Genomic DNA, 14,237 nt, shown 5'->3' on the forward strand with positions numbered 1-14,237 from the left:
TCCAGCTCCACTGAACCACAGACAGATCTGCTACTGTATACTAGTAACTGAATTTCTCCCTGATCGATAGCAGGTCTACACTAAAACAGGCTTTATTTTGCTAAAGGCAGAGTGATCAGTGATCAACGTTATATCTGGAAAGCAAAATTAATGCCAGGTGCCCATTGTTCTAAAATAGCATTTTAGTAGCAGTTACCAGACCGACTGTAAAAGTCATGAAGAAATCATTTCCTTCCAAAGTTCATAAAAACTGACAAAATAGCAACTGTACTCAGTCGTGGCAACAGCAGCTTTAAGGGATCAGTTTACTGTGCCTGATTTTTACTAACCAACTATAGCATTCAATACTGTACCTGGAAAATATTTAACACACAAATATAAATTAAAACACCTTAATGTTGGGTTTACATATTTTTCATATACGCTTTGGAAGGTTCTGAAACAGCCAAATCTACTTACACAAAGGGAGGCTCAAACGAAAAGATGAAGTTGACAAGAGTTGATCAGCCCTACATAATTCAACATTTTTAGAAGATTCAAAATTAACTTTGTGAAAAAGGTAGTTTTTGAAGTAAATGTAAGATCTGTATTCTACAAAATTAAATACTTCCAGGCCAGCAAAGTACAGTGCATCTCTCCTTCAAGGAATATAAGAAGCCCTAGTGGTGCTGATTGTTAAATCCGCTTAAGTCGGCAAACTCATGCACGTGCACTCGTTTCGACGCTCTTATCACTTCGGCATTGATATTTGCATTGTTCTATAGTGGGATAGGCAAACAGCAACGTAGCTGGGCGGGGGAAAGAGCAGCAAAGTCACGGACCGGGAGCTGTCTCGCCTTCCATGTGACCTCTTCCGTAATCTTTTCACACCTGGGTGAACAGGAAACGCGTATTCCGAACACTTGCATGAGGAAATTCTGATGCTATGTTGTAGAAAACAGACGCTTGAGTTTCCCTGTGTTTATCTTAATTGTTCATCAACATTAACCTTCTCTGTTTCAACACACGGCGCTGAAGCACGCTGCGAGTCATCAGTGACTCGTCTGGGCTACGCAAATTCAATAACCAGGAAGCAATCAAGGTGCCTGAAGTTGCCGACAGGTGCCTCCTCGGCGTTAACGTTTGCATCAAGTTGACATGCACTTAATTGGCTGCTTCAGCACTCTCATTTTATCTGCCTGTATTTGTTTTTGATGGGTTTTTTTTTGGCACAAGCACAGAGTGCGGTCAACAAAATGTCAAAGCTGTCAGTTAAATAAGACCATCCATTTTTCAGTAGGATTCGTCAGAGACGGCAAATTCTAAATCCTATGCATGTTAACTGTGTCAGTTATGCGTGTTTAAAGCGTATGTGTTTGAAGGCGCCGCAGAATCCAGAACTCCCTACTACACAAACAACGGTACAACGCTGAATAAAACTTAAACGCGTAACACTTCGCCTATACATAACAACCATCCTACATTTTTAGTGAGAAATGTCGGTTTTTAAACAATGTGACCCATTCCGGTTTAGTAATTTTCGAGTTCGCTTCAGGATAGGCTACATACCCAATGCAAGGAGACTGTGTTATTTTATACGTCAGTAGCTGTTCGTGCTGTAACTGCAATAATGCATACAATCTAAAGATGTTCTATTAAAGTGCTCCGACCTCTCTTTCAGTGCATAGTCATTTTTCAAAAGAAAAAGAGAACCATGCAACGGTGGATTTTTCCACTACTCCACAGCTTTTTACGCATTCTGTTATCGCGCGTTTACAATCCATCAGCTTTTAGATGGAGAGGGTGAACTATCGAGTTACACCGAAGAAAAATCATTCTGAAAAGGCCTTCGGTTAGAACAAAACAGCCGAGAAGACGACGTTAAAGACAGTGCTACTGTTTTTCAAGGAATGAAATAATAATAATAATAATAAAAACAATTACAGCATTACGAAAATTACCCTTCATTTTTACCTGCTGTTTGTCAAAATGTTCCCTCTCTGCCCCCAAATTGGTTTCGGTCCTTTTGCTTTTCACCCTTGAAGGCACCTGTCGTATGGTATTCATCCTCCAGTCTGTTGGGCGTTGAAATGTTCAGTGTTTTTTGTAGATATATTTAAAATTGAAATATGTATCCACCCTTTAAAACAGAAAAAGCGGTTCACCGCAGTCTCTCGGTGAAATATTTATCAAAGATCGACCGCCGGGTCGTTCTTGCGTGGACCAGCTTGCCGAAAACGCGCTACATTCGCGAGTGGCATTGGCTAGACTGGGCTGAGTTAAATGAATGCAGCATGATGGGAGAAAGAAGAAAGCGTGCTGTGTGTGTTTGCGATACGTGGATCCCTGCCCTGGTTGCGCTGAGGGAGAGACACTCACACGCACATAGCAAGAGACGAAGGAGGGGAAAGAAGGCGACAGAGCATTAAGATAGCGTTACATGAATCCAAGAACAACGAGGCTTTCGAGCACTCAGTCAGACCTTGCAATACTGTTTTATGACCCTAAGACACAGACAAACGCGCGGACATACTATTTTGAGTATTTAAAATATCTGCCATTCCCGTAGATGAAAACAAAACAGTAGAAGTTGTGATAAACTACAGGGAAGTTTTTTTCGTTCTATATATTACAGGGACATCTCTGAAAACTCTTACTTACTATCTGTGTAGCAAGTACAAATCGATAGAACCGAACAGCTGAAAAAGTACACCACAGCAGGCTACCTTTACAAATAACCTTTAGTTTTCAGCTGTCTGTGTAAAACGTACACAGTCAATACTGGTCTGTAAAAATCATTTTAGCAACACTGAAATACAAATATAGCATGCAACCTATTAATCCAATGAAAGTAGTGCTTCTGAGGTTTTATACAAGTTAAATGTCTTGGCAAAGCCATCAGGGGTTTTAGTTTCAAGGGTTCACCAATCCAACAGCAGGAATAACAAACGACACAAACACAAAGCTCCCCCTCCCTTCCTGAAGGACTAGCTTAACATTTCAGCAGGGATATGGAATTGTATGTTCAACTAGACTGTATTTCGGTACTGGATTCTGACTGATAGAGTCAATTGCTGAATGTTTGCCCAACAATGAGCATGTAGGTCTGGAGAGTAACTTGTACAAATAATATTTGCAATTGCCTTGCCTGACAATTCTACATTAGTTACAAGATGAGTTTTAACTTTACAGTTCTGTCTAAGATGAGCTTATTTACTGCTTTATTTCACAACATCTCAACTTTAGCAATCACTCTGTGATGGAATTATTATTGGGATAAGAGGGTCTTCCAAACATTATAAAGTAACAACGCCGTGAACACTACACTCATTTGTCTTTGATGTAGTTCCCATAAAGACAACTCTAAAGTGTTTAGAAGCTGGCAGAATCAGAGATCCACATTCTTCTGAAATTGCTTGAGAATCTTGAAGTCATTTCCTGTCTGCTTTCCATTGGTAAAATTGTTTGTTTTATTAGTGTATTTTGCCAGAGCAGTTTCTAGGGGGTGGTCTCATTCCTCAGTGCCCTGGCTGCCATCCAGGCTCAGATGCCTTGGTTCAGCGTGTCGGTGTTGGACTCCAGCTCCATGGTGACGGCTGGCAGCTGTCCTTCAAGGACACCATCCTCCCTGCCAGCTGCATATGGGTGAATTCTGCCCCACAGGTAACCTGGTGTGCCAGGTTCTGTTGCGTTAGGTTGAGACTGGCCACCTTGAAAGCAGCAATCATCTCTGCAAAATGAACTTTCCCCACATTCAATGTTCTTTCTTCTTGAGTTAACACTACTCCACCATGGCAACCTACACCACGTCGGTCTCTGTCTGACTACTGCTGTCATAATGGCCTCTTTCTGGTTTGTTCGCAATCAAGAGAGAACGACAACAACCACAAGGCACCAGCAACTGGACTAAAAAACATAGAAAGGAATGGCAGTTTGTTAAAATCCAATTTAAGTTCAACCGATCAGTCACTATAAGCATTAGTATCTATTGAATATGACGGTAAAAGGTTCGCTTCACTGTAACAGTAACACTAACCTTGGCTGGTAGAGAGTGTTTCACTGAGGCTCTTTGCTGTCAACAAAGGCCTGTGCTCCACTGCCTGATGTCTCTCAACTTTATTGGAATTAAAAAAAACAAAGGAGTTGACTTTAATATATTAGAGGTACAAAATCTGCAAAAAACATTGAAGAGATTTTTATTTTGTTCATTAGAGTACATTTAAATGGGCACAACAGCAAATGAATGCAAAAACACCAATCTGCTTTTAGGCCAATAGGATTAAATCAGAGGATGACTGTATTCAAATATGAAGCACAGGAGATTAAAAATAGAACAAATCATAACTACTGGATTATTTTGAGAACAGTGAGGTATTTATTTTTCATATATTCCATGTGTGAGAAAATACAGGGTTACCTGAAGTCCTTGGAATTCAACAGTGACCTTCACCTTTAAAACAATATGAAAAATGATATGATAACACTGTCTGATGAAAGTAGATTACCATCGCAGACTTATAATAAGAAGCTTACAAAGATTAGGATACCAGCTTGATCCAAGGAAGCAAACACAAGACTTCACTATGACAGGACGAGAGAGGTGACACACAAGATCATTCACTGTGAAACAGAATGTGTGCAGATACCCAGTAAGACTAAACAGTCCAATTAAGAAATAAGAGAAGGGTACAAACCATAGAAAAAGATCACCCAGAAACCCCAATGCAAAAGCAAAGCATATCATTAAAGTAATACCATGAGAAAACATTAAACTGGACTGCACTTAAAAGACTGTCTCAACTCCATGGCATGGCTCCATAGTACTGATTTGAAGTTTCAAGATTGGCACTCTCCTAAAACAAACAGATGCCAAACAAATTTCAAAACATTTTGAGCTTTTTGTTAATTTTGTCAAAATGGTACAATAGCAAACTGAACCACCATTTCATCATTGGTATATGATTATTACCTGACAGCTTCAGATTATGTTCACATAGAAAATTCCAAATTCCCTTGAGTCTGTGACCTTATGCATTGAACACACACAGATATTCTTACATTTACATGTAACAATGCTCTCCTAAAATATTAGCGCCTTCTAAAATAAGGTAGCTATTGATTCACACATCCTGCAAGCTGTTTCTGTTTAAACCAGGACCATAGTTTTCACAGCCAGGCCCCCTTTCCAGAGCTGTTTCTGAATTCTTTTACTTATATTCCCCAAGAAATGATTGCTGAATGACATAATTTTACAAATTGGAAATCATATTTTGTTCCAGTCCCATATTCTCAATTAAATATGAGACATGGTCTGCGTGGTTAGACTTGGTCTTTGGAATATCCAGTCTGATCTTGATCTGATCTGAAAGTAAGTAAAACATATTTCAAAGATTACTATCATTTAGCATATGCTCTTATCCAGAGCAACTTACATAGATTACAATTTTTACATGGTATCCATTTATAACCCTGGGTATTTACAGTACAATGGTACAGCAGAAGTGCTCCAGCAGGGAATCAAACCAGCAACCTTTCGGTTATGAACCCTGCTCCTTCCCACTATACTACACTGCTAAGTGATAAACCAGTCTGCTCAGAAACTTCCCCATAACATTTGTGCAAGATGTTTGTGCTCACACTTTTGGTATAGTAATCACTTGTGAGTACAAATAGAGGACAGATTTGGCAACTGTGGTCTACTACTTGCATTGCCTTACTGCCTGATATGATATGCATTTTTTCTTCACTTTTTTTTTTAATTGTCAACATTTCTGTGGTACAGGATTTGTATCCATGACAAAAGCTTGCTCTGAGTCAGCTGTAGCTCTTACTGCAGCAGACGGTTCAATGTCACCACTCAGCAGGACTGGTACAGGCAGATGTTCAGGGAAAGTGGGTGAGATGGTGGTTGGGCACAGTGTCAGTTGTTGTACTATGGACAGTAAAGACTTCCACAGGTCATCCACACACACCCTCTGGCAATCTGAAGGGAGGCAAATAAATTCCTCAGCTTGTAAATTAGCTGAATTAAACTACCACAACATTCTGCTTGAAAGTATGTCAGACTGATTGACTAATTTGAAAGACCACAGACTCCACCCTCTTTTTTCCCTTTATCCATGCAAGCTCGGCATGTCTCACGCTTTCTTGGCTGAGAGATTATGCCTGACTTGCCAAGGAAAGGAACTTGGTGTCCACTAAGACAACAGAGCTCAGATCACTTTCACTGTGCAGCAGCTGGAGTTGGCAGAAACTTGCTGCCGGTTGTGCCTCATGCTTGATTAGACCAGAGATTTTAACGGATGACAGCACTGGAGGCTTGACGTGCAGATATTTGTGTGCGTGTCAGGGCTGCTTACCATTAAGGTATGATGCTGGAGATGGAGGGGTGGCACTTTACTATCAAGGATGATTTATCGGTGTGACCTATTAAGAGAATATACACTTCCCGACAAATGTCTGCTCACCGCGTGGGTGACCTCACCAGGTTCAGGCACAGGTCATCCTGCTGGTTCTCACACTCCTAAGAGATGGTCCAACAGACAGAAAGACATTGAGATCCCAAGGAAACTCCAGTCTATACATATCTAGTTTCATGTGTTTATGAATATTCCTCCAAATAAAAAAAGAACTGAGAAACAAATGGTGTAATGTCACTCGAGAGCTTAAATCCCAGTTGACAACAATATTATATATTGTTGGACTTGGGGAAAGAGGAAACTGCCCGTAATTGTTTTCAGTAAATAATTTATCCTCTTATCTCTTAGCCTTATCTTAAAAAACTGTATATAAAATGTTGTGCAGACATTAAAGCCTGTGGCTTAATGTTTATAGGCTGCATTGTTGTTGTATATAATGAATTGAACTTTTACAAGGTAGTCACCCTGTAATAACACTACCTATTTCATCTTGTTTTAAAGTATCTTGCTATGCATGGGTTGGACAGCACAGTGAAATGCCACCAGGCCAGATAAAAGCTCTCCGCTGTTTTACACCTGACACCAAACCCAGGACAATGCCTGAGACATGGAGCATGAATATGTGTTATGATACACATTTAGTGTTAGGATGTTAAGGCATGCTTCAGTACTGGTTGGACAATAGTACAGGAAAATCTCATCGTAGAAATCACTTCAATTAGTGCTTTAAGTGAGATCCAAATGATGTGGTACCACCTTAAAAACATCTCATGAATGCTTTGGAAAGATGCTGTGAGAAGAGGTGTGAATGTTCCATAAGTGGGTAATGAAATAAAGGCAGCCTGCAATAACCCCACGCTCCAAAAATAAGATACTTTAACTTTGTCATTACAGTTAGCTCTAAATACATAATCCACCATATATCGAAAACACATTACATTACAAACAAAATCCTAACAGTCAAAAAAATATTTGTTTTTCAAAATGAAGCATTAGAACATATGATAACATTTACAACCACTTCCTAATAAGCCAAGATTTCAACTTTCAATCCAACTTTCAACACACTGCCTAGGCTAAAGAGTACAGATGGCAATACTGTACAAATCTGTGAAAATGTCATATTAAACTTCTCCCATCTTGATTATTTCTCATCAGTAAACACAACAGATGTATTCCGTCATAAGGTCCTTTTCAGAGGTGCAGAGGGTTTTCAGAGGGAGGAAGTTTCACCATCTTGTGCAACTGTAAACACACAAGTTGTACAAGGTTGTGAACATACAGCCAGCTGCACTTCACTGCAAGAAAGAGGAAAGAGAAGTCAGGGCCTTCCCACAGTGGACCCTGGCTAACAGTTAAAAGGAAATGCTATCTGAGATGTCGTTTGTAACCATAAAGGTTTCCAGTTTTATTCTCCGGTCGAGAACCAATATTCAATCCTTTCATTTGACCTAAAGTGTGTCAGTAAATATACTACTGCATAAATGCTTAACCTGTAAGAACTATAAACAATGTAAGCTTCTCTGGATTAGTGTATCTGCTAAGCATCTGTAATGTGAATATTTTCTACTAAGGTCAACAGGTGTGTGGTGAGAATGTGGGACATATGGACAGCAAGGTGCTATGGAGAATTTAACTACAAGTCAGTGGGGTTGAAGGTTCAACCTATATGTGTGTTAATGACAATGGGGAAATATACCTGTCACAGCCAGTGGGTCTCTAACTTGGTGTGTTTCTGTCTGGACTGGGGTCAGTGTCAGTAGGTTGTCCTTCCTACAAACTCTCTCACCTGCACACAGAGCCTGGCTGACACCTCTCCCCAAGTTTCTATGCTACCGTTAAGACCACATGAAGGTCATAAAGGTTACAGAGCAAATCAAATGGTGTGAGAACAAAAGACCATCTTTTACGCCACCAGGGAGCAGACGCTCAGGTACAACGTGCCACAGGCAGGAGGCGACGGTGGGAGGGGAGCTGTTAAGAAGAGGGGAGGGTGAGAGAGAGGGACAAGGAGGGGCTCTCTCCCATTCCTGCTCTGTCCAGATGAACAACTGCCACATTCTCCTCGAGTCCAGACTGGTCAGGGCAAAGGCATGCCAGGTCAGAATTCCAGTTAGCACAGGGCTGTTGTACCTTTGAGCAAGCTACATGATCTCAGCTGCCCGTGTCAACATCCAGCTGTGTAAACTGGTTACAGAATGTGCACCATGATAAAAACCAATGACGATATAACTGGGGTTACCGTGTGTTTGGTAAAATCAATCATGCCATGGATTCAAATGTGACAACAGCGAATGCCTGCTCAGATCATAGGTGGCACAGTGTTTACTTTACTTTACTACTAAGGATCCTCTAACTGAAACTACTCATCAAAAGCCCCATTTTATCTTGGGTAGATGGACACCTGCATGTGTTGTAAGACTACTTTTAACTTTAGCTGGAATGTGACCTGCCAGTTAACCCACAAGAGAAGAACAGAAAAGAAAACTGCAGAGGGACTGCAGAGATTGTGTCAAGTGTGGACTGTAAGCAATGTAAGTAGCTGTGGGTGAGGCAATTTGCTGTGTAAATAAACAGTCTACAGCTTAGTGAGGTATGTGAGAGGGCAGCCTACTCGGTCTGAATGAAGCGCAACACATTTACATTGTATTTTACTGCGTATGTGGGGGTTTCTCTAGTGAGCAAACATGAATAAGGGAAATGAGCAGCTGGAAAGGACAATTATCCCTACTGATCAGCTTACCACAAAATCATGAGATAAAGGTTCCGCCTCTATGTGAGAAATGGCCAGCTGTCAAGCTTTTGATGGATATCTCTACCTTTTAATTTTGTGCACGATTTGGTCAATCTATGTATGGCAAGGAGAGAAAGGATGCAGATCTTAACTGTTCGCAGCAGTCAGCCATCTGCACCACTCACACGCTTTTGGACTAGATGGACTTCAGATTTCAGCCCCCAAATTCTGAAGGGCACAGCTTGATCCTCCACAGCTGGTCCTCCACTCTGAGAAAGGTGAGTTTGAGTTCCTCCCTCTGAGTACTACTTCGAGCAGTGCTGTCCTCCAACTCAACTGCAGTGGCCAAGTTCAGCACAAACCCAGTCACAGTGAAGCCTCCTCAAACTGTCCCTTCCAAGGTCCTCTAATTTACACAAGGCCATCTCGCTCCAACAGCAGACATATTGGCGTGGCTGTAGTGGGTACTCAAAAGTACTGCAGTGATTATTTCTGTACCACGCAGTGTTGTGAATTTACTAGGTTTAAGCATTGCTGAGAGCCTCTAACCACACGGTGAGTCGCACGCACCACACCTAACATGACAGCGGAATAATACAGCGGCCCCCTCGCGGTTCTAGGCACATGGGACACAGACACATTTCTTTAATCTCACAGGCAGATGCACGTTTATAGGCCACCAACCCAATGACAGTAATGGTTTGTTTTCCTTTTACATAAGCGCTTGATGTGCTCATGCAAGTGTTTGGACACCTGCCAAGTTCTTCTGTTAAAGTGGTTTGGGATGAGTTGCACAAGCAGGGCATGTTTTCGGAGGCTGCGCAACTGCATTTTGTGTCACATAAACACAGGCACAGAGAGGCCAGTTATGACAATGACGAAGAAGGAATTGTAAACTCTGCCGTTTTGAGGTGTTCATGTGAAAGCAGGGTATTTCTAGACTCCCAGAGTGAACAGATGGTCATTCACTCCAATCCATCAGCGGCTGCTAAGTAGGGCTGCTCTTGCCATGGGGGAATGAAATGTGATCGAGGGAGGAGGGTCGAGCATGTGCGCTTGTATATGAGTGTGTGTGTCTGCGTGTATGTGAGCTTTGAAAGCATTTATGAGTGCCCAGGTGTGAGTGAGTGTGACTGTCTGCTTGTGAGCAGAAGTGTCAGTCAAGCTGCAGTTTTAGAGGTAGCATCTCCCTTTGAACTGGGTGCTCTCATGCCCAGCTTCTAGGTGGCACTTTTGTTCATTTATCTCCTACAGTTTCTTGTTATCCCGCAAGCAATCCTCTCTCACCACTTGATACCACAGAATAAATCGCAGTCCAAATTTGTGATTTTATATGACAGGTGATAGTATTGAGGTGTTAAGGGTCACAGGGACAAGTGGCATTAATACTGCCCGTATCAAACTGTGGCAGTTTTACAAATAATATCCAGCTGATAATATATTCACATAAAAATATGAAGAAGTTGTACTGGTGTTAATGTTCCTGTGAAATGCATTTAGTTCAAGAACTTGAGTGAGTTCTACAAGGATATTAAAATTGATAAATGCAGTGGATTTTACTGAGCACATCCTCTAACAGACAATCTTTTGTGTTCTTTTTGGTTTGGAGCAAAGGTTTCTAATTAGACTCTTGTCTGAAATTCTGAGGTTACATGTATGAAGAAAGAGGAGGTTATTATTGCATATGCTACCAATTATTATCTTAACTAGCATCCTGAATATGACACTGCTGTTAGACTCTGAAGCAAAGTTCATAACTTGAACTGCTTCAGTAAATACCCTGCTGAATAAATGGGAATGTGTGGACAAGGTGTAGGATCTCCATTGCCCTGGATACAGGTGTTTTCTAATCAAATAAATAAATAATTTGAAGTTATGAGACAACATCACAGGGTAGTTAATACTGTAACCACAATAGTAAGAAGTTGTTAGGTGATATCATCAGAACATTTATAGCATGAAGCATAGAAATCATAGGTCACATGGCAGGGGGAGACTAAAATGAGGACATATATTGTACAAGGAGACAGGGGGATGATAAGATGTCTCAGCTCAGGCAACAGTATGACAACCACACTCAATTTGAACACTGCATCAAGCTCCTCCCTTCAGATGGGCCGCCAAAGTGGACAGTGGGGTGTCAGTCACCCATCTCTCCTTTTAATTATCATCAATATCATGATTCAGCATCACCCTTCTCATTAAATACAATACAGCTGTGGCAGAGAAAGTGCTGTAGGGAATTGAGCAAACAGTGCATATATTTAATTATATTATAGTATAATTATGTAAGTGCAGACCAAAAACCACATACTATAAGTTATCCAATGTAAACAATGCAGACAACCCGGCAGTGAATAAAAATTTTATCCCAACTCCACAGACCTAATAATGCATTCAGTTAGTCAAATTGTACAACACCTCACCTTCACCTTCATTCATTAAAAAAGTCTTGTTCATTCCAACAGATAAAGACAGGTGTACATATAGTCTACTTAGTGTACCTAAAGCCGGTTTGTATCTTTCAGTGTGTAATTTAAATGTATATCCATCTAAGAACCAAAACATCCTGTATTTCTGTAGACCAAAGAGGTGGATAGTCTTCCAAAGAAACATTAGGACAAGGAAACAGGATCTCATTTTTGGAACATTCTTCTTATATAAATGAAAATTTAGAAAAATGTTGTCTACCTTTCACCTCTTACACATAAAAACGGACTTGTTTTAAACAGTAACCGGCAATATAAGGAAGAATGTAACATGGTGGTGAAAACAACAAATGAGCTCGCCATCAATAAGGTCCGATGTGAAGGCGGCGCCACCGTGCGGATATTACATAGCAAAACACATTGAACTTCGTGCTTTTCTTACGTGTAAATTAGTTTTAAAATAATGACGTGTCAGGTTATTTTAATAGCATTATGTATATATGATTCACCATTTAAACTAATTTACTTATCGTTTGAAAAACTAGTAGCACTACGTTTTCTTCGATATGATAATTAATAATAAACTTAAATGGTTAATTCGTTGGGTTAAGGAGGAAAATAGCAATATAACAAGGAAAACAGCAACATAATAAGGAAGATTCCTACTCGTCCCAGCTAGTTAAACTATAAATATATACGGTTGCAATCGGAAATAATCAACCCCCTCACCTCAAAAGACGTTATAGTGATGTGAATCGAGGTTAATGAAAATATATGACAAAAGGCTCATTAAACAAAAAATATTTGATACATAAGTTATTTTGAGAACATAAATTGACAACTTTAACAACTTTAATGTAACTCTTTTCACAAATGTGCATGTGCACTGTTATTCAACCCCCAGCTTCAGTACTTTGTGGAGCATCCTTTAGCCTTTATAACTTCTAATAAGCGTTTTTGGTAAGTGTTGACAAGCTTCTTACACCTCTCTATTGGAATCTTTGCCCATTCTTCACATGCAAAAGCCTCTAGCTCATTGATGTTTGACGGCTTCCGTGCTGCAACTACTTTCTTTAAATCCCACCAAAGTTTTTCATTGGGATTTAAATCCGGGGACTGACAAGGCCACTCCAGGACATTCCAGGATCTCTCTCTCAACCAAGTTTCAGTCGACTTGGCTTGGGATCATTGTCTTGCTGGCCAATGATCACCAAGGTTCAATTTCCCAACAGAAGGCATCACATTCCTCTTTAAAATGGCCTGGTATTTCTGGGAATCTATAATGCCAGTTACACAGTCAAGATTGCCATTTCCTGCAGCAGAAAAACATCCCCACATCATCAAAGACCCACCTCCATGCTTGACCGTGAGGATAGTATTCTTCTGGTCATACGTCTGGCCTTTCTCACGCCAGACATACCGCTGGTCCATGTGTCCAAACAGTTCCAGTTTAGTTTCATCAGTCCATAGAACTGTCTCCCAAAACTCTGCAGTCCTATCCAAATTCCTCCTGGCATATTCTAGTTGACCTTCGATGATCCTTGTGGTCAAGAGTGGAGTGTGTCTTGGAGTCTGGCCATGAAGTCCTTGTTTATTCAGTGCTCATCTTATAGTTGCCACTGAAGCACTTGTCCCGGACTTCATCAGGTCATCCTGTAGGTGCTTTGCAGTAACACGGGGGTTTTTATTAGTTGTCCTGATTAAGCTGCTAAGGGCTCTTGATGAATTTTTTTCTCCCACGGCCAGGCAAGTTTGCATCTGTGCCATAAGTTTTAAACTTCCTTATAATGCTCCCAATGGTGTCTCTTGGAATGTTACATTTTTGGGAAATCTTCTAATACCCAATGCCCTTCAGGTGCAATGAAATAATTCCCTCTCTTAGTTTTTGTGAAAGCTCCTTAGTCTTACCCATGATTGCAACTCACCTTGAACACCTTCATGGGTGGGGTTTATATATGCATCACAGTTGAAGCAAATTAAGGATTATTATAGAGTTCCAAAAGGCTTAATTATGTTTTAACTCCACTTTAGGCCATAAAAACTAGTTGAAGGTTTTAGAAACAATATTATATAGGGGTTGAATAATTGTGACATGGCTATAATAACAAAATATCCTGTTACTCATGAATACTACCTCATACATTTTCTTGGTTGAGTTTATGTATCACTCAACTGATAAAGAAGTCATCCAAAGCAAAATCTAGCTCTTTGAAAAAAACTTTCATTGGTAAATCCTTGCAATTTTGGGGGGTTGAATATTTCCAATTGCAACTGTATACAGAGTGGAGGTGTAAAATACAAGTGTGTTGTGTGTTAAACGCAATAATTACGATGTGTTCCACAGCTCGCTATATACTGAAATGGACAAAAATTCTTACCAAAACACAAACAACTTCTTCCACAAGCTTTCGTCCCTATCTCTATAAACTGCTTTAAATTCTCTAATACATCAGGCACACAGGCATCTTGATGCCTGTAACGAACTGGAAAAAATACTCTTTATTAATATTTTCTAATTCAATTCCAGTGATTTTCAAAACACACATGTATGCTTACGTAAAACAAAAAATCGAAATATGAAATAGCAAACGGCAAAGTTCAGGTTGTGACACTTTGCTGTCAGGCAATTAAGCGAATACCTATTGATGCTACAGCGTTCGTTCGAACAGACAGGAC

At 40.3% G+C, this 14,237-nt stretch overlaps 1 protein-coding gene across 2 annotated transcripts in view; it reads right to left on the reverse strand.

The window, feature by feature from the left end:
• hip1rb (huntingtin interacting protein 1 related b) overlaps positions 1-2,292 on the reverse strand; it is a 31,651-nt gene extending 29,359 nt beyond the window's left edge. Inside the window, exon 1 of one of the 2 annotated variants that reach the window (XM_036526596.1) lies at positions 1,954-2,292. In XM_036526596.1, the coding sequence (XP_036382489.1) occupies positions 1,954-2,046 (93 nt within the window). In that variant the 5' untranslated portion in view covers positions 2,047-2,292. The remainder of the gene's footprint in view (positions 1-1,953) is intronic. The other variant, XM_036526595.1, reaches the window with a different exon arrangement.
• Between the last annotated feature and the right edge of the window lie 11,945 nt (positions 2,293-14,237).

The sequence above is a fragment of the Megalops cyprinoides genome, chromosome 4, assembly GCF_013368585.1.
Source record: "Megalops cyprinoides isolate fMegCyp1 chromosome 4, fMegCyp1.pri, whole genome shotgun sequence".
In the NCBI taxonomy this organism is placed as follows: Eukaryota; Metazoa; Chordata; class Actinopteri; order Elopiformes; family Megalopidae; genus Megalops; species Megalops cyprinoides.